This window comes from Oncorhynchus kisutch, linkage group LG5 (assembly GCF_002021735.2).
Source record: "Oncorhynchus kisutch isolate 150728-3 linkage group LG5, Okis_V2, whole genome shotgun sequence".
Lineage (NCBI taxonomy): Eukaryota > Metazoa > Chordata > Actinopteri > Salmoniformes > Salmonidae > Oncorhynchus > Oncorhynchus kisutch.
In genome coordinates, this window is record NC_034178.2 from 5,135,621 (window position 1) to 5,153,917 (window position 18,297).

General features: G+C 43.4%; 1 protein-coding gene across 1 annotated transcript in view; it reads right to left on the minus strand.

Moving 5' to 3' along the window:
* Positions 1–15,107, minus strand: part of LOC116374073 (glutamate receptor ionotropic, NMDA 3B-like) — a 47,446-nt gene extending 32,339 nt beyond the window's left edge. Inside the window, exons 1-2 of the mRNA XM_031823850.1 lie at positions 14,314–15,107; positions 13,892–14,092 (exon numbers count right to left, since the gene is read on the minus strand). Of these exons, the coding sequence (XP_031679710.1) occupies positions 13,892–14,092; positions 14,314–14,637 (525 nt within the window). The 5' untranslated portion in view covers positions 14,638–15,107. The remainder of the gene's footprint in view (positions 1–13,891; positions 14,093–14,313) is intronic.
* Positions 15,108–18,297: the final 3,190 nt, after the last annotated feature.

The following is an 18,297-nucleotide window of genomic DNA, read 5'->3' on the forward strand; positions in this document are numbered from 1 at the left end:
AGAGAGAGAGAGAGAGAGAGAGAGACAGAGAGAGAGAGAGAGAGGAGAGAGGAGAGGGAGATAGAGAGAGGAGAGAGAGAGAGGAGAGGGGATAGAGAGAGAGGGGAGAGAGAGACAGGGATAGAGAGAGACAGAGAGAGAGAGAGAGAGAGAGACAGGGATAGAGAGAGAGAGGGGGAGAGAGAGAGAATTATAGAGGGAGCGGGGAATGGGAGAGAGAGAGAAAGAGAGAGAGAGATAAATAGAGAGGGATAGAGAGAGAGATGGGGAGAGAGAAAGGGAGAGAGAGACAGGAAGAGAGATCGAGAGAAGAGAAGAGGGAGAGGGAGAGAGAGAGAGGGAGAGAGATCGAGAGAAGAGGGAGAGAGAGAGAGAGAGAGGGAGAGAGAGAGAGAGAGAGACAGGGAGAGAGATCGAGAGAAAGAGAGAGAGAGAGAGAGAGAGAGAGAGAGAGAGAGAGAGAGAGAGAGAGAGCTAAGTCTTACTGTATCTCTCCTATCTAGCTCCTCTGTCCATGGGCCTCTAATACCCACTTATGCAAATATACACTCTCTTTTGTCTAGATACTGTGTGTGTGTGTTGGCTGTCTCTTACTCTATTTAATCATATTATGGACTGCGATCAATCTGAGCACTCAGCAACGCTGCTATTGTCTTTCAGTTATTTTACATTCAGGTCTAAAGCAGCAATACCATGAAATACATAAAGCAACATTACTCTATGAGATGTAAAGCAACAATACTCAGATAGTTGTAGATCAACATTACTCTATGAGATGTAAAGCAACAATACTCAGATAGTTGTAGATCAACATTACTCTATGAGATGTAAAGCAACAATACTCAGATAGTTGTAGATCAACATTACTCTGATAGACATATAGCAACAATACTCTGATAGACATATAGCAACACTACTCTGATAGACATATAGCAACAATACTCTGATAGATGTATATCAACAATACTCTGATAGACATAAAGCAACAATACTCTGATAGACATTTAGCAACAATACTCTGATAGACATAAAGCAGCAATACTCTGATAGACATAAAGCAACAATACTCTGATAGACATGTGATGCTCCATGGCCCGGAGCCTGTAGTGATGATTCAATGCCCGGAGCCTGTAGTGATGATCCATGGCCCGGAGCCTGTAGTGATGATCCATGGCCCGGAGCCTGTAGTGATGATCCATGGCCCGGAGCCTGTAGTGATGATCCATGGCCCGGAGCCTGTAGTGATGATCCATGGCCCGGAGCCTGTAGTGATGATCCATGGCCCGGAGCCTGTAGTGATGATCCATGGCCCGGAGCCTGTAGTGATGATCCATGGCCCGGAGCCTGTAGTGATGATCCATGGCCCGGAGCCTGTAGTGATGATCCATGGCCCGGAGCCTGTAGTGATGATCCATGGCCCGGAGCCTGTAGTGATGATCCTTGGCCTGGAGCCTGTAGTGATGATTCAATGCCGGAGCCTGTAGTGATGATTCATGGCCCAGAGCCTGTAGTGATTATCCATGGCCTGGAGCCTGTAGTGATGATCCATGGCCAGGAGCCTGTAGTGATTATCCATGGCCTGGAGCCTGTAGTGATGATCCATGGCCAGGAGCCTGTAGTGATGATTCATGGCCCGGAGCCTGTAGTGATGATCCATGGCCCGGAGCCTGTAGTGATGATCCATGGCCCGTAGCCTGTAGTGATGATCCATGGCCCGTAGCCTGTAGTGATGATCCATGGCCCGGAGCCTGTAGTGATGATCCATGGCCTGGAGCCTGTAGTGATGATCCATGGCCCGTAGCCTGTAGTGATGATCCATGGCCCGTAGCCTGTAGTGATGATCCATGGCCTGGAGCCTGTAGTGATGATCCATGGCCCGCAGCCTGTAGTGATGATCCATGGCCCGTAGCCTGTAGTGATGATCCATGGCCTGGAGCCTGTAGTGATGATTCATGGCCCAGAGCCTGTAGTGATGATCCATGGCCCGGAGCCTGTAGTGATGATCCATGGCCCAGAGCCTGTAGTGATGATCCATGGCCCTCGGAGTGTGGTGTCAGGAAAATAACCTCACACTCAACGTCAACAAAACTAAGGAGATGATTGTGGACTTCAGGAAACAGCAGAGGGAGCACCCCCCTATCCACATCGATGGGACAGTAGTGGAGAGGGTAGTAAGTTTTAAGTTCCTCGGCGTACACATCACAGACAAACTGAATTGGTCCACCCACACAGACAGCATGGTGAAGAAGGCGCAGCTGAAGAAGAAATTCGGCTTGTCACCAAAAACACTCACAAACTTCTACAGATGCACAATCGAGAGCATCCTGTCGGGCTGTATCACCGCCTGGTACGGCAACTGCTCCGCCCACAACAGTAAGGCTCTCCAGAGGGTAGTGATGTCTGCACAACGCATCACCGGGGGCAAACTACCTGCCCTCCAGGACACCTACACCACCCGATGTCACAGGAAGGCCATAAAGATCATCAAGGACAACAACCACCCGAGCCACTGCCTGTTAATATCATCCAGAAGGCGAGGTCAGTACAGGTGGATCAAAGCTGTGACCGAGAGACTGAAAAACAGCTTCTATCTCAAGGCCATCAGACTGTTAAACAGCCACCACTAACATTGAGTGGCTGCTGCCAACAGACTCAACTCCAGCCACTTTAATAATGGGAATTGATGGAAATTGATGTAATATATATCACTAGCCACTTTAAACAATGCTACTTAATATAATGTTTACTTACCCTACATTATTCATCTCATATGTATATGTATATACTGTACTCTATCATCTACTGCATCTTTATGTAATACATGTATCACTAGCCACTTTAACTATGCCACTTTGTTTACATACCCTACATTACTCATCTCATGTGTATATACTGCACTCGATACCATCTACTGCATCTTGCCTATGCCGCTCTGTACCATCACTCATTCATATATCTTTATGTACATATTCTTTATCCCTTTACACTTGTGTGTATAAGGTAGTAGTTGTGGAATTGTTAGGTTAGATTACTCGTTGGTTATTACTGCATTGTCGGAACTAGAAGCACAAGCATTTCGCTACACTCGCATTAACATCTGCTAACCATGTGTATGTGACAAATACATTTGATTTGTAGGGCTGGTGAACTGGCAAAAGAAACTAAAATCTTCACAATGGAAAATGAAAGTGAAATATGACGGACAGGCTGAGCTGCGTGAGTTTAGTCCCGGTGATCGTGTACTTGCTCTTCTGCCTCTTGTAAGTTCACCTTTTCAGGCAAAATACTGTGGTCCTTTCACTGTGTTGCGTAAAGTGTCAGATTTGAACTATCTTATTGAAACCCCTGGTAATAGGAAGTCCTCTAAATTATGCCATGTGAACCTGTTAAAATGTTATCACTTCCGTGTTCTAAGCAAAGTTGAAGGCCCTCCAGCGGTCAGGTCAGCGTTGACTGCTGCTCCAGTCACTGCATCTTGTGGCTTTCATTTGGTGGAGGGGGAGAACAGGAGGAAGTTAGGGTTTCGGATGAGGTCTTACAAGGTTGGTTGAAAAACTCCCAGACTTTGCAAAACCTTGGGGTTTTGGTAGATCATTTAGACTCTGAGAAACGTGATGAATCGGTAGCTCTTATTAGAAACTACCCTGTTTTGTTTTCTGACACTCTATCGCAAACCCACTTAATTGAGCATGATATAGACATCGGAGATGCTAAGCCTTTCAAACAGAGATTTTATCGTGTATCTGAGGAGAAGAGACTGCAATTGGAAACAGAGGTGCAGTATATGTTGGACGATGGTATTGCGGAGCCATATTGTTCAAATTGGGCTTCACGCTGTCTTTTGGTCAAAAAGTCTGATTCCACTTTCAGACCTTGCACTGATTATAGAAAAGCTAACAATGTTACTAAAGCAGACCTTTACCATCTTCCTAGGATGGAGGACTGTATTGATCAAGTTGGGCCAGCAAATTTGATCTTTTAAAGGGATCTTGGCAAGTACCCCTTACCAAAAGAGCTTGTGAGATTGCTGCCTTTATAACTCTGTCTGGTTTGTTCTCTTATACAGCAAGCCTTTCGGCTTGCGGAATGCTCCAGCCACCTTCCAGAGGCTAATGAATCGGGTGGTCTCAGGTCTGGAAGGGTGTGCCGTGTATTTGGACGACGTGGTCATCTACTCAGACTTCTGGGAGGAGCATGTTTGGAGAGTGCAAGCCCTGTTCGAAAGACTGGTGTGGGCCAGGTTGACTATTAATTTGGCAAAATGTGAGTTTGCCCAAGCTACAGTCACATTCCTAGGCAAGGTTGTTGGTCAGGGTTTTGTCTGTCCCATGGAAGCCAAGGTCCAGGTTGTGAAGCAGTTCCCACAGCCCTCAACAAAGAGAACTGATGTGCTTCCTGGGAATGGCGGGGTACTACCGTGCTTTCTGGAAACTTTTCAGTAGTATTGTCCCCACTGACCAATCTGTTGAAGGCCAAGGCTGAATGTATCTGGTCCACCCAGTGTCAAGAGGCATTTGATGCAGTTAAGGCTCTTTTGGGAAACCTTTCGAATTGCAGGTAGACGCCAGTCAAATCGGTGCTGAGGCTGTGCTTCTCCAGGAGAATGATAACAATGTCCAGTCAGTTTCTTCTCCCGAAATGTAATAAGTATCAGCAAAACTATTCTGTAATTGACTTTAGGTCTCATTTGGGCTTTACAGCACTTCGAGGTCTATGTTGGTTCTGGTTTGACCCCTTTGACTGTGTTCACTGACCACAACCCACTTATTTTTCTGAGGTACCTGCAAAATCCCAACCAGCACCTGATTCAACCTTGATATTAGACATATTAGTGGTAAGGATAATATCATTGCTGATGCTCTGTCCTGTGCACCTTTAACCTAGTTTGTATCTTCTCTCTGCTGACCCCTACGGGCTGTCTGCGCCCCTTTCCTCTTAAAATGCTCCCCAGGTACCAGGGCTGACGAGTTTGAGGGGCGGACAGTCAGTTGGGGGACACGGGGACACTACTAGGAGCCGGGACTGGTATCCTTTTTTTTTCTTTTTGGGGAATTTGATTGTTTTGAATATATTGGGCCGAAATTTGGGTTGAGGATGGGATCCTCATTTTAAGGAGGGGGGTGTCACGGCCCCTACTCTGCAGTGCAGGGGCGGTTCCTCCTGCAGGCAGAGGAGGGTCATTAGTGATTGGAGTCACCTGGGCTCAGGGTAATCTCTCTCTCTCTCGCTCTCTGCTCCTCCAGGTATGATCCTGTTTTGTTTGTTCCTTTGTAGTTTTGTATAGTTTCCACTCAGTCATTCACACACACAGATTCATGCATCCCTGCACTTTACATACACCCTACATTATGATACTTTCACACCTCATTCCCTTTTCTTTGTTTAAAGTTAATAGTTGGGTTTATAATAAATAACATTTTTGATTGGCCTATACCTGTTCGTGTCCCCTCATTTTTGCCACAGGCTATAAGCAGGCCTGTGACAACTCTAAGAGATGTAAAGCAAAAATTGTTGGATAGATGTAGATCAACATTACTCTGATAGACATATAGCAACAATACTCAGAGATGTAAAGCATCAATACTCTGAGAGATGTAAAGTATCAATACTCTGGCAGATGTAAAGCATCAATACTCTGAGAGATGTAAAGCATCAATACTCTGGCAGATGTAAAGTATCAATACTCTGGCAGATGTAAAGCGTCAATACTCTGACAGATGTAAAGCATCAATACTCTGACAGATGTAAAGTATCAATACTCTGGCAGATGTAAAGCATCAATACTCTGGCAGATGTAAAGTATCAATACTCTGGCAGATGTAAAGCATCAATACTCTGACAGATGTAAAGTATCAATACTCTGGCAGATGTAAAGCATCAATACTCTGACAGATGTAAAGTATCAATACTCTGGCAGGTGTAAAGTATCAATACTCTGGCAGATGTAAAGCATCAACACTCTGACAGATGTAAAGTATCAATACTCTGGCAGATGTAAAGTATCAATACTCTGAGAGGTGTAAAGTAACAATACTCTGACAGATATAATGCAGAAATACTCTGGCAGATTTAAAGCAACAATACTTGGAGAGATTAAAATCATCAATACTCTGGCAGATATAACGCATCAATACTCGGAGAGATTTAAAGTAACAACAATACAATGCCTAAATAGATTCTCTGATGTCATAGAGAATCTGTTTTGCAAACAGTACCAATACATCATAGACAGACAGTGTGTGTGTGCATGCATATAGTAACGCCCCTGTGGATCTCCAGAGTTAAGCAGTTGGCTGGTTGTGAAGGACAATCTGAGAGAACATCTGGAACACCATGACTCACACAACTTCCCTCCGTCCTCCCCCTCTACTCTCCCTCCTCCAACTCGCTCACTTGCTCTCCATCTGTCTCCCCTCTCTCCTATAAACACCAGATCAGATGTGAATATGAATGGGATGTTTCTCAGCCTCAGTCAGCACAAACACACAATTAGACACAATTAAACAAGTTTTTATCTCGTGGACATAGACACTATCCACTCATAAATACCCCATATACAGAACAGTGTACAGACCTTTCAGGGGGCAGGGCCCTCCGCTTAAAAAAATCCACTTTCATAATTCATTGCTCGAAATTTGAGTATCTTTGAAGCAGAAACATTTAAATCACTTTGATAAGTGAAACACTAAAAAAACATACCCAGGTCTCAAATGACAATTATAAAGAATCGGGAGCAATTTGACATTGTTTATTTAGTTAGCATTTAGATAGCACCTTGATATTGTTAATTTAGATAGGCCTATGACATTATAAACCTTGTTCAGAATTTCCGATGACTGACGTGCCCAGAGTAAACTGCCTGTTACTCAGGCCCAGAAGCTAGGATATGCATTTAATTGGTAGCGTTGGATAGAAAACACTATAGTTTCTGATTGAAAAAAAAAGGTCTGTGAGTATAACAGAAATGATATGGCAGGTGAAAAGCTGAGGAAAGTCCATTCAGAAATGTTTTTTTGAGGTCACAGTCCATTTCAATGCTAGCCTATGGGATATACAAATAGATAGGACCCAGATTGCAGTTCCTATGGCTTCCACTAGATGTCAACAGTCTTTAGACAGGGTTTCAGGCTTGTTTCTCTAAAAGTTAACAAGTAGTTGTAGTTTTTAGTCTCTCATTAGAAAAGTAGTCTTGTTGGCGTGTGATGAGGTGAAATCTTTCATATTGAACATACTATTCTCCGTCTCATTATGATTGTTTATTTAGATATTAGAGGACCTGAGGATTAATTAGAAACAACGTTTGACTTGTTTGGACGAACTTTACCGCTAACTTTTTGGATTTGTTTGTATGCATGTTGAACGAGTGGATTACTGAGATCACTGGCGCCAACAAAACGGACATTTTTGGATATAAAGAAGGACTTTATCGAAGAAAACGACCATTCATTGTGTAGCTGGGACCCTTGGGATTGCAAACGGAGCAAGATCTTCAAAGGTAAATGATTTATTTAATCGCTATTTGTGATTTTGTGACACCTGTGTTGGTTGAAAAAGCATTTTGTTGTGGTACACTGTCCTCAGATAATCGCAGGGTTTGCTTTCGCCGTAAAGACTTTTTAAAATCTGACAACGCGGTTGGATTAACAAGAAGTGAAGCTTTTAAATTATGTAAGATACTTGTATTTTCATGAATGTTCAATGTTACGATTTTTTGTATTTTGAATTTCGCACTCTGCAATTTCACCGGATGTTGTTGTGGTGCTATCTAAATAAACAATGTCATAGTGCTATCTAAATAAACAATGTCATAGTGCTATCTAAATAAACAATGTCATAGTGCTGCCATTTTTTATTAAGATAGCACTATGACATTGTTTATTTAGATAGCACCATGACATTGTTTATTTAGATAGCACTATGACATTGTTTATTTAGATAGCACCATGACATTGTTTATTTAGATAGCACTATGACATTGTTTATTTAGATAGCACCATGACATTGTTTATTTAGATAGCACTATGACATTGTTTATTTAGATAGCACCATGACATTGTTTATTTAGATAGCACCATGACATTGTTTATTTAGATAGCACTATGACATTGTTTATTTAGATAGCACTATGACATTGTTTATTTAGATAGCACTATGACATCGTTTATTAAGATAGCACTATGACATTGTTTATTTAGATAGCACTATGACATTGTTTATAAAGATAGGTCTATGCAATTGTTTATTTAGATAGTACTATGCAATTGTTTATTTAGATAGCACTATGACATTGTTTATTTAGATAGCACTATGACATTGTTAATCTGTGTGTGTGTGTGTGTTAGGTTGTGTGTGTGTGTGTGTGTTTGTGTGTGTGTGTGTGCGTGCGTGTGAGGTTGTGTGTGTGTGTGAGTGTGTGAGGTTGTGTGTGTGTGTGTGTGTAAGAGTGTGCGTGTGTTTGTGAGGTTGTGTGTGTGTGTGTGAGGTTGTGTGTGAGGTTGTGTGTGTGTGTGAGGTTGTGTGTGTGTGTGTGGGGTTGTGTGTGTGTGTGTGTGTGTGTGTGTGTGTGTGTGTATGTGTGTGTGTCTATGTATGAGTGTGTGTGTGTGTGTGTGTGTGTGTGTGAGTGTGTGAGGTTGTGTGTGAGGTTGTGTGTGAGTGTGTGGAGTGGGTGTGTGTTTGTGTGTGTGTGTGTGTGTGTGTGTGCGTGTGTGTGTATGTATGAGGTTGTGTGTGAGTGTGTGAGGTTGTGTGTGAGTGTGTGAGGTTGTGTGTGTGTGTGTGTGTGTGTGTGTGTGCGTGTGTGTGAGGTTGTGTGTGTGTTTGTGTGTATGTGTGAGGTTGTGTGTGTGTGTGTGTGTGTGTGTGAGGTTGTGTGTGAGTGTGTGAGGTTGTGTGTGGGTGTGTGAGGTTGTGTGTGAGTGTGTGAGGTTGTGTGTGAGTGTGTGAGGTTGTGAGTGAGTGTGTGAGTGTGCGAGGTTGTGTGTGAGTGTGCGAGGTTGTGTGTGAGTGTGCGAGGTTGTGTGTGAGGTTGTGTGTGTGTATGTGTGTGTGTGGAGTGGGTGTGCATGCATACAGATGTACAGTAGGATCTAAATATGATCACCCTGTTGCAGGAGGGTGATTTCAAACGTGTAGTGTATTTGAGGTTTGTGTGTATTTTTAGGTTTGTGTGTGTGTGTGTTTGTCTTTAAAAGACCAGCACTAGTCAACAGTGCCTCCATTAATTCATAATCAGGGTTTGAGGATTAAATGTGATGACATTCAGAGAGACTAAATTAGCTTTTTAATGTTCTAGTCTTCTATTTCTACAGTGAGGGAGGGAAGAATGAGAGGAAATGAAAGAGTGCTGGATGGACAGATCACAATGGAGGAGAGTTAGTTCTCAACAAACAGTGACATCTAATCATAACAACAACATGTGACCTGCCCAAGAACAACTCCAAACCTTCGTTACAGACATAGAGATAGATAGACGACTCATCTTTGTATCTGTGCCATTATAGCATCTGTGACAGCATAGGCAGCGCCATCTCCATGTTGAAGATAGTACATTTTTTTCTTCACGATTGGCTGATCCTGATGTCTCGTTTGGACATGACTCCAACAGGGTCACCAGGAGGGATCAGCCAATAAAGTTGGAAGTCCCACCCACTACATTAAAATGGTGAAGTCCTCAATTGTGCTACCCATTGTAATATGGCCCTGTAGCTTCTAGAGGCCTCTATCATCCTCTAAGGTTACAGGCTAAGTCCCAAATAGCACCCTATTCCCTATAGTGCACTTTTTTGGGGACACAGCCATGGCTGTTTATAGATGAGCCAAAGCACCTGGAATGATACTGATGATGAAAGAAGCACTTTTTATCTCCTTCTCTCCATCCTCTCCTCTCTCCTCCTCTCCTCCATACTCTCCTCTCCCCTCCTCCATCCTCTCCACCTTCCTCTTCTCCTCTCCTCTCCCCTCCAATCCCCCATCCTCATCCTCTTTTCTCTTCTCCTCTCCTCTGCTCTCCCCATCCTCTCCACTTCCCTCTCCTCCATCCTCTCCACTTTCCTCTTCTCCTCTCCTCTCCTCCATACTCTCCTCTCCTCTCCCCTCCTCCATCCTCTCCACTTTCCTATTCTCACCTCTCCTAAAATCCTCTCCACTTTCCTCTTCTCTCCTCTCCTCTCCACTGTCCTCTTCTCCTCTCCTCCATCCTCCCCACTTTCCTCCTCTCACCTCCCTCCTCTATACTCTCCTCTCCCCTCCTTCATCCTCTCCAGTTTTTCTCTCCATCTTCTCCCCTCATCTTCCCTCTCTTTCCATCCTCTCCACTCCTCCCTACATCCTCTCCTCCATCAGTGTGATTTATTTGTGCAGGTCATTCTATCATTATAATTATCTAAAGTACATTAGGAGGAATTGTCACTCTCATCTGCCAAGTCACACACTTCTGGGTGTGTAGGTCTGTACATTCACACGCACACACACAAATACAGACAAATATACAGACAGACAGACAGACAGACTTAATATAACCACCCCTCCCCATGTATCTGTTAGCTTGCTACTGCTAAGTGCCTCCCTCTCTGTTCCCCTTCTCAACTTCTCCTTCCTCTCTCTTCCCCTCCTCCTCATCTCCTCCCTCTCTCTTCCCCTCCTCCTCATCTCCTCCCTCTCACTTCCCCTCCTCCTCATATCCTCACTCTCTGTTCCCCTTCTCCTCTTCTCCTCCCTCTCTCTTCTCCTCATCCTCATATCCTCCCTCTCTCTTCCCCTCCTCATCTCCTCCCTCTCTTCCCCTCCTCCCCATCTCCTCCCTCTCTTCCTCATCTCCTCCCTCTTCTGTGGCCAGAACTAGAGTTCAGTTCAGAATGGTTCACTTTTCCCATAGCATGACAGACTACACTCTATTCAGCCTAGTCCTCCCTCCTTTCGCTTCCTCACACTCCCCCTTCTCTCTATCTCTCTGACTGGCTCTCTCTCTTTCTTCCCACCACAGTCTTTCTCTTGAGTCCTGAGCCAGTGTGTGTGTGTGTGTTGCAGTTGGCTGCTCAGCCGTAGAGAGGAGGATACGAGATGAGAGTGACTGACTGGCACACAGCTTAGGCTGCCACTAGGAATACTAACACACACACAACCGCTCCGTCTGTAAAGATATGGAACTAATCACTCTGTCTGTAAAGATATGGAACTAATCACTTTGTCTGTAAAGATATGGAACTAATCACTTTGTCTGTAAAGATATGGAACTAATCACTCTGTCTGTAAAGATATGGAACTAATCACTCTGTCTGTAAAGATATGGAACTAATCACTTTGTCTGTAAAGATATGGAACTAATCACACTGTCTGTAAAGATATGGAACTAATCACTTTGTCTGTAAAGATACGGAACTAATCACTCTGTCTGTAAAGATATGGAACTAATCACTCCACCTGTAAAGATATGGAACTAATCACTTTGTCTGTAAAGATATGAAACTAATCACTCTGTCTGTAAAGATATGGAACTAATCACTATGTCTGTAAAGATATGGAACTAATCACTTTGTCTGTAAAGATATGGAACTAATCACTTTGTCTGTAAAGATATGGAACTAATCACTTTGTCTGTAAAGATATGGAACTAATCACTTTGTCTGTAAAGATATGGAACTAATCACTCTGTCTGTAAAGATATGGAACTAATCACTCTGTCTGTAAAGATATGGAACTAATCACTTTGTCTGTAAAGATATGGAACTAATCACTCTGTCTGTAAAGATACGGAACTAATCACTTTGTCTGTAAAGATATGGAACTAATCACTTTGTCTGTAAAGATATGGAACTAATCACTCCACCTGTAAAGATATGGAACTAATCACTTTGTCTGTAAAGATATGGAACTAATCACTTTGTCTGTAAAGATATGGAACTAATCACTCCGTCTGTAAAGATACGGAACTAATCACTTTGTCTGTAAAGATATGGAACTAATCACTTTGTCTGTAAAGATATGGAACTAATCACTCTGTCTGTAAAGATACGGAACTAATCACTTTGTCTGTAAAGATATGGAACTAATCACTTTGTCTGTAAAGATATGGAACTAATCACTCTGTCTGTAAAGATATGGAACTAATCACTTTGTCTGTAAAGATATGGAACTAATCACTCTGTCTGTAAAGATATGGAACTAATCACTTTGTCTGTAAAGATATGGAACTAATCACTCTGTCTGTAAAGATATGGAACTAATCACTTTGTCTGTAAAGATATGGAACTAATCACTTTGTCTGTAAAGATATGGAACTAATCACTCTGTCTGTAAAGATATGGAACGAATCACTTTGTCTGTAAAGATATGGAACTAATCACTCTGTCTGTAAAGATATGGAACTAATCACTCTGTCTGTAAAGATACGGAACTAATCACTACGTCTGTAAAGATATGGAACTAATCACTTTGTCTGTAAAGATATGGAACTAATCACTTTGTCTGTAAAAATATGGAACTAATCACTCTGTCTGTAAAGATATGGAACTAATCACTTTGTCTGTAAAGATATGGAACTAATCACTTTGTCTGTAAAGATATGGAACTAATCACTCTGTCCGTAAAGATATGGAACTAATCACATTGTCTGTAAAGATATGAAACTAATCACTCTGTCTGTAAAGATATGGAACTAATCACTCTGTCTGTAAAGATACGGAACTAATCACTACGTCTGTAAAGATATGGAACTAATCACTTTGTCTGTAAAGATATGGAACTAATCACTTTGTCTGTAAAGATATGGAACTAATCACTCTGTCTGTAAAGATATGGAACTAATCCCTTTGTCTGTAAAGATATGGAACTAATCACTCTGTCTGTAAAGATATGGAACTAATCACTACGTCTGTAAAGATATGGAACTAATCACTCTGTCTGTAAATATACGGAACTAATCACTCTGTCTGTAAAGATATGGAACTAATCACTACGTCTGTAAAGATATGGAACTAATCACTACATCTGTAAAGATACGGAACTAATCACTTTGTCTGTAAAGATATGGAACTAATCACTCTGTCTGTAAAGATACGGAACTAATCACTTTGTCTGTAAAGATATGGAACTAATCACTCTGTCTGTAAAGATATGGAACTAATCACTTTGTCTGTAAAGATATGGAACTAATCACTTTGTCTGTAAAGATATGGAACTAATCACTACGTCTGTAAAGATATGGAACTAATCACTCTGTCTGTAAAGATATGGAACTAATCACTACGTCTGTAAAGACATGAAAACAAATCATTCTGTCTGTAAAGATGTGAAATGAATCACTCAGTCTGTAAAGATATGAAACGAATCACTGAGTCTGTAAAGATATGAAACTAATCACTCTTAGTGGTTCTAGGTCCTCCAGAAGTCCTAGGTCCTCCAAAAGGTTCCTATACCTTAGCTCTGAGTGGTTCTATATCTTACCTTAACTCTGAGTGGTTGTAGACCCTAACTTAACTCTGAGTGGTTCTATATCTTACCTTAACTCTGAGTGGTTCCATATCCTACCTTAACTCTGAGTGGTTCTATATCTTACCTTAACTCTGAGTGGTTCCATATCCTACCTTAATTCTGAGTGGTTCTATATCCTACCTTAACTCTGAGTGGTTCTATATCCTACCTTAACTCTGAGTGGTTCTATATCCTACCTTAACTCTGAGCGGTTCTAGATCCTACCTTAACTCTGAGCGGTTCCATATCCTACTTTAAATCTGAGTGGTTCTATATCCTACCTTAACTCTGAGTGGGTCTAGGTCTTACCTTAACTCTGAGTGGTTCTAGGTCCTACCTTAACTCTGAGTGGTTCTAGGTCCTACCTTAACTCTGAGTGGTTCTAGGTCTTACCTTAGCTCTGAGTGGTTCTAGGTCCTACCTTAACTCTGAGTGGTTCTAGGTCCTCCAGTAGTGATATAAAAGGTATTTCCAGGAAGGAGGACAGGAAGTCGATGTGGATGATCTCCTCTGGTGAACGAGGGAAGGCCAGGACACCTGTCACCCCTTGCACAACCAGCTCCTGACACACACACCTGGACAGGGAGACAGGGTCGCCACCAGACGGGGACCGAGACACCACCTCCAGACAGGGAAGGAAGAGAGTGTCTGACATTACACCCTATTCCCTACAAGCACCCTATCCCATACAACTGTAGGGAATAGGGTGTCATTTCAGATACAATCTAACTAACTGAATGGCTAGTTGCCAATTGAATTAATTAATTATGGATGGATGAGACCATTGCAGAGATATAACCTCTTTTATGAATGAACTAATGAATGCATGAATTAACCTGTTACCTCCAGGGTGAGGTTGTAGGGCAGAAGAGGCAGGATGCCTTCTCCAGCCCGGTGCTTCAGGCTGGTCAAGGCTCTGTTCAGAGCGTTCTGTACCCTGGCTGGTTGTCCGGTGGGAAGCAGAGCACCGAGACGAACCGCGTGTCCGATCCGAGCCAGGATGTGACATGGCTGGGGGTGGGAGAGGCACGGGTCCGGATGCAAGACGAAGCCATGGAGGAAGACCAACAGCGGGAGAAATCTTCCGGTGAAAAAAGGAGATGGGCGAATTCTCCTGGGTATAAAGAAGTTGCACATCCATCGACCAAGTAGATACAAATACTCCATTGTGTTGCGTCGACAGAAAAGAGAGGAGAGAAGAGGAGAGGAGAGAAGAGGAGAGGAGAGAATAGAAAAGAAGAGAAGAGGAGAGAAGACGAGAGAAGACGAGAAAGCATCGCTCGTTTTCTTTTCCTCACTCGTGGCTTGTCTTGGAGTTGTTTTGTTTTTAATACTGAAGTTCACCTTATGTTGTTGATTTCCCTCTTTAAGTTGAAACAAAGAAAGAAAAGACGCTGTAAATATGATATAATAAAGGAAGACAGGAGAAACGTACACACGTCAGAAAAACTGCATTTTCTCTCTCTTTCCCCGTCTTTTTCCCCCGTTATCCCCTCCTTCCTTGGACTTGTTATTTTTATTGGTATTGCAATCCGGTTGCTGCCTCTGTTTCTTTTTCTAAGTTAGGCTACTCATAAATAAATAATAAGCAAGGCAGAGGAACGCTTGATATCGACGGAGGACGAGAGGGGAGCGCGTGCAACTGAGAACAGTCGCCTCGCTCTGTCAGTCTGTGACAGGCGCCGGTTGAAGACAGACCAGCTGCCCGCGCGCACGCGCTTGACTGTTAGTGTGGCAGAACAACCACGTTAGATTTCTATCAGCGCTGTTTTCTTCCCATTCGAAATGACAACTCCGGTATTTGATGTTCCCTACGTTTCATCTTGATGTCGATAGTAGCCTGCTGTTTTAGCCTGCAGCTTGCAGTCAAGCCCATTCAGTGCATTTTAGCCAATGAACCATTAAGTTCAGCATTCAATTGAATCCCCTTCACATTTTCACCCTCCAAATTCAGATTCTAAATCCACACAAAGTCTTTGATGTTTCATTCGGAAAATAGTCTACTGACAGATAAGGATTGTCCCCTATTCATTCAGTTTTTTTTCATTGGGCAAGTAGGGAGGGATAACAGAAACGAGAGGGAGCAAGAGAGGAGGGAGGGATGGAGGAAGGGATAGAGGGAGGGATGGAGGCAGGGAGGAAGGGAGCAGAGAAAAAGTCATTTCCAGATGATAACGGATGGACACATAGTTGTGCTCTATCTGGTGGGTGCTGTCCAAGGTGCTGAAAGCCCCTGTAGCAGCCACAGTTTCAAATCAAATCAAATGTTATTTGTCACATGCGTGGAATAACAGGTATTCCTTACAGTGAAATGCTTACTTACAAGCCCTTAATCAACAATGCAGTTTTAATTTAAAAAATAAAATAAAAATACCTAAAAAAAATAAAAATAAAAGTAACAAATAATTAAAGAGCAGCAGTAAAATAACAATAGTAAGGCTATATACAGGGGGTACCGGTACAGAGTCAATGAGCGGGGACACCAGTTAGTCGAGGTAATTGAGGTAATATATACATGTGGGTAGAGTTATTAAAGTGATTTATGCATACATAACAACAGAGAGTAGCAGCAGCGTAAAATAGGTGGGTGGGGGGTAGGGGGGTAATGCAAGTAGTCTAGGTAGTCATTTGATTAGATGTTCAGGAGTCTTATGGCTTGGGGGCAGAAGCTGTTTAGAAGCCTCTTGGACCTAGACTTGGCGCTCCAGTACCGCTTGCCGTGCGGTAGCAGAGGGAACAGTCGATGACTAGAGTAGTTGGAGTCTTGGACAATTTTTAGGGCCTTCCTCTGACACCACCTGGTATAGAGGTCCTGGATGGCAGGAAGCTTGGCCCCAGTGATGTACTGGGCCGTACGCACTACCCTCTGTAGTGCCTTGCAGTTGCTATACCGGGCAGTGATGCAACCAGTCTCGATGGTGCAGCTGTAGAACCTTTTGAGGATCTCAGGACCCATGCCAAATCTTTTTAGATTCCTGAGCGGGAATAGGTTTTGTCATGCCCTCTTCACGACTGTCTTGGTGTGTTTGGACCATGTAAGTTTGTTGGTGATGTGGACACCAAGGAACTTGAAACTCTCAACCTGCTCATCTACAGCTCCGTCGATGACAATGGGGGAGAGCTAGGTCCACCTTTTCCTGTAGTTCACAATCATCTCCTTAGTCTTGATCACGCTGAGGGAGAGGTTGTTGTCCTGGCACCACACGGCCAGGTCTCTGACCTCCACCCTATAGGCTGTCTCATCGTTGTCGGTGACACTGTTGTGTCATCAGCAAACTAAATGATGGGGTTGGAGTCGTGCCTGGCAGTGTAGTCATGAGTGAACAGGGAGTACAGGAGGGGACTGAGCATGCACCCCTGAGGGACCCCCATTTTGAGTATCAGCGTGGCGGATCTGTTGTTACCTACCCTTACCACCTGGGGGCGGCCCGTCTGGAAGTCCAGGATCCAGTTGCAGAGGGAGGTGTTTAGTCCCAGGGTCCAGAGTTCAGTGTGTGTGTGTGTGTGTGTGTGTGTGTGTGTGTGTGTGTGTGTGTGTGTGTGTGTGTGTAATGACACTTGTAATCGTCCGTTTTCAGTCACAACTGAAAGTCTTGTCTGACAGGTCTCAAATGGGCTGTGTTCTGATTCATTACACCTGTCTGACACACACACACACACACACACACACACACACACACACACACACACACACACACACACACACACACACACACACACACACACACACACAGACACACACACACACACACACACACACACACACACACACACTCGCAGCTTTGTCTCAACACACCCCTGATAAATGGCTGATCTAACAGGGTGTGAAATGCCTGATCCAGAACATGTGTGTCCAGTGACATGTGTGTGTGTGGGGGTGTGTGAGTGTGCAGCATTTGCGTGTGCCTGTTCTTGCATGTGTGTGTGTACTTCTGGATCTGTTGTCACCTGGGACAAAAGCTGAGGTTGCCGTTAACAACCCACCCCACTATAAATCTATCTGTACTCACACAATCTACTGCATGTATTCATGTTCTCTGCTGCCAGCAATCCTGTCCTCTGTTGATTAACATGTCTGATGTAGGGATTAATGGAAAGAATAGGGATTAAACATCAATCAAAAAGGCAATTAATATAGAAATGTATCTAAGCAGGATTAACACACACGCACACACACACACACACACACACACACACACACACACACACACACACACACACACACACACACACACACACACACACACACACACACACACACACACACACACACACACACACACATACACAAACACACACATCCAGTCTCCTCTGTCTCTGTGTGTGTGTGTGTGTGTGTGTGTGAATGTCAGTGAGCTGTGCGTTAGCATTCCTGTCACAGTGCTAAAGCTGCTAATATCACACAACTAGTTAAAGAGCAGGGGGGGGGGGAGGGAGAGGCAGAGAGAGGAAGGTGGAATAGAGGGGATAGAAACCAATGGCCTCAGGTCAGAAGTAGTGCACTACACAGGGAACAGGGTACCATTTGGGATGTAGCTGAGGTGATTCATGGTATGTGGATATAGTTTATGATAGAGTCTGCAGAGGTGTAGACTAGAGGTGCTGTATAGAGGACTGAGTGTCTAGAGACCCATTGAATAGCAGAGTTCATCTCCCCTGTGTTGGAACACCTCATCCTCTCTGTTTACACACTGTCCAATAGAGACACTGATCTGACTGCAACACTACACTAATCTCTCTCTCTCTCTATCTCCTCTCTCTCTCTCTCTCTCTCTCTCTCTCTGTGTTCCCTGCCAAGGATTCTGTTTTGTAATCACTTGTTCAGAG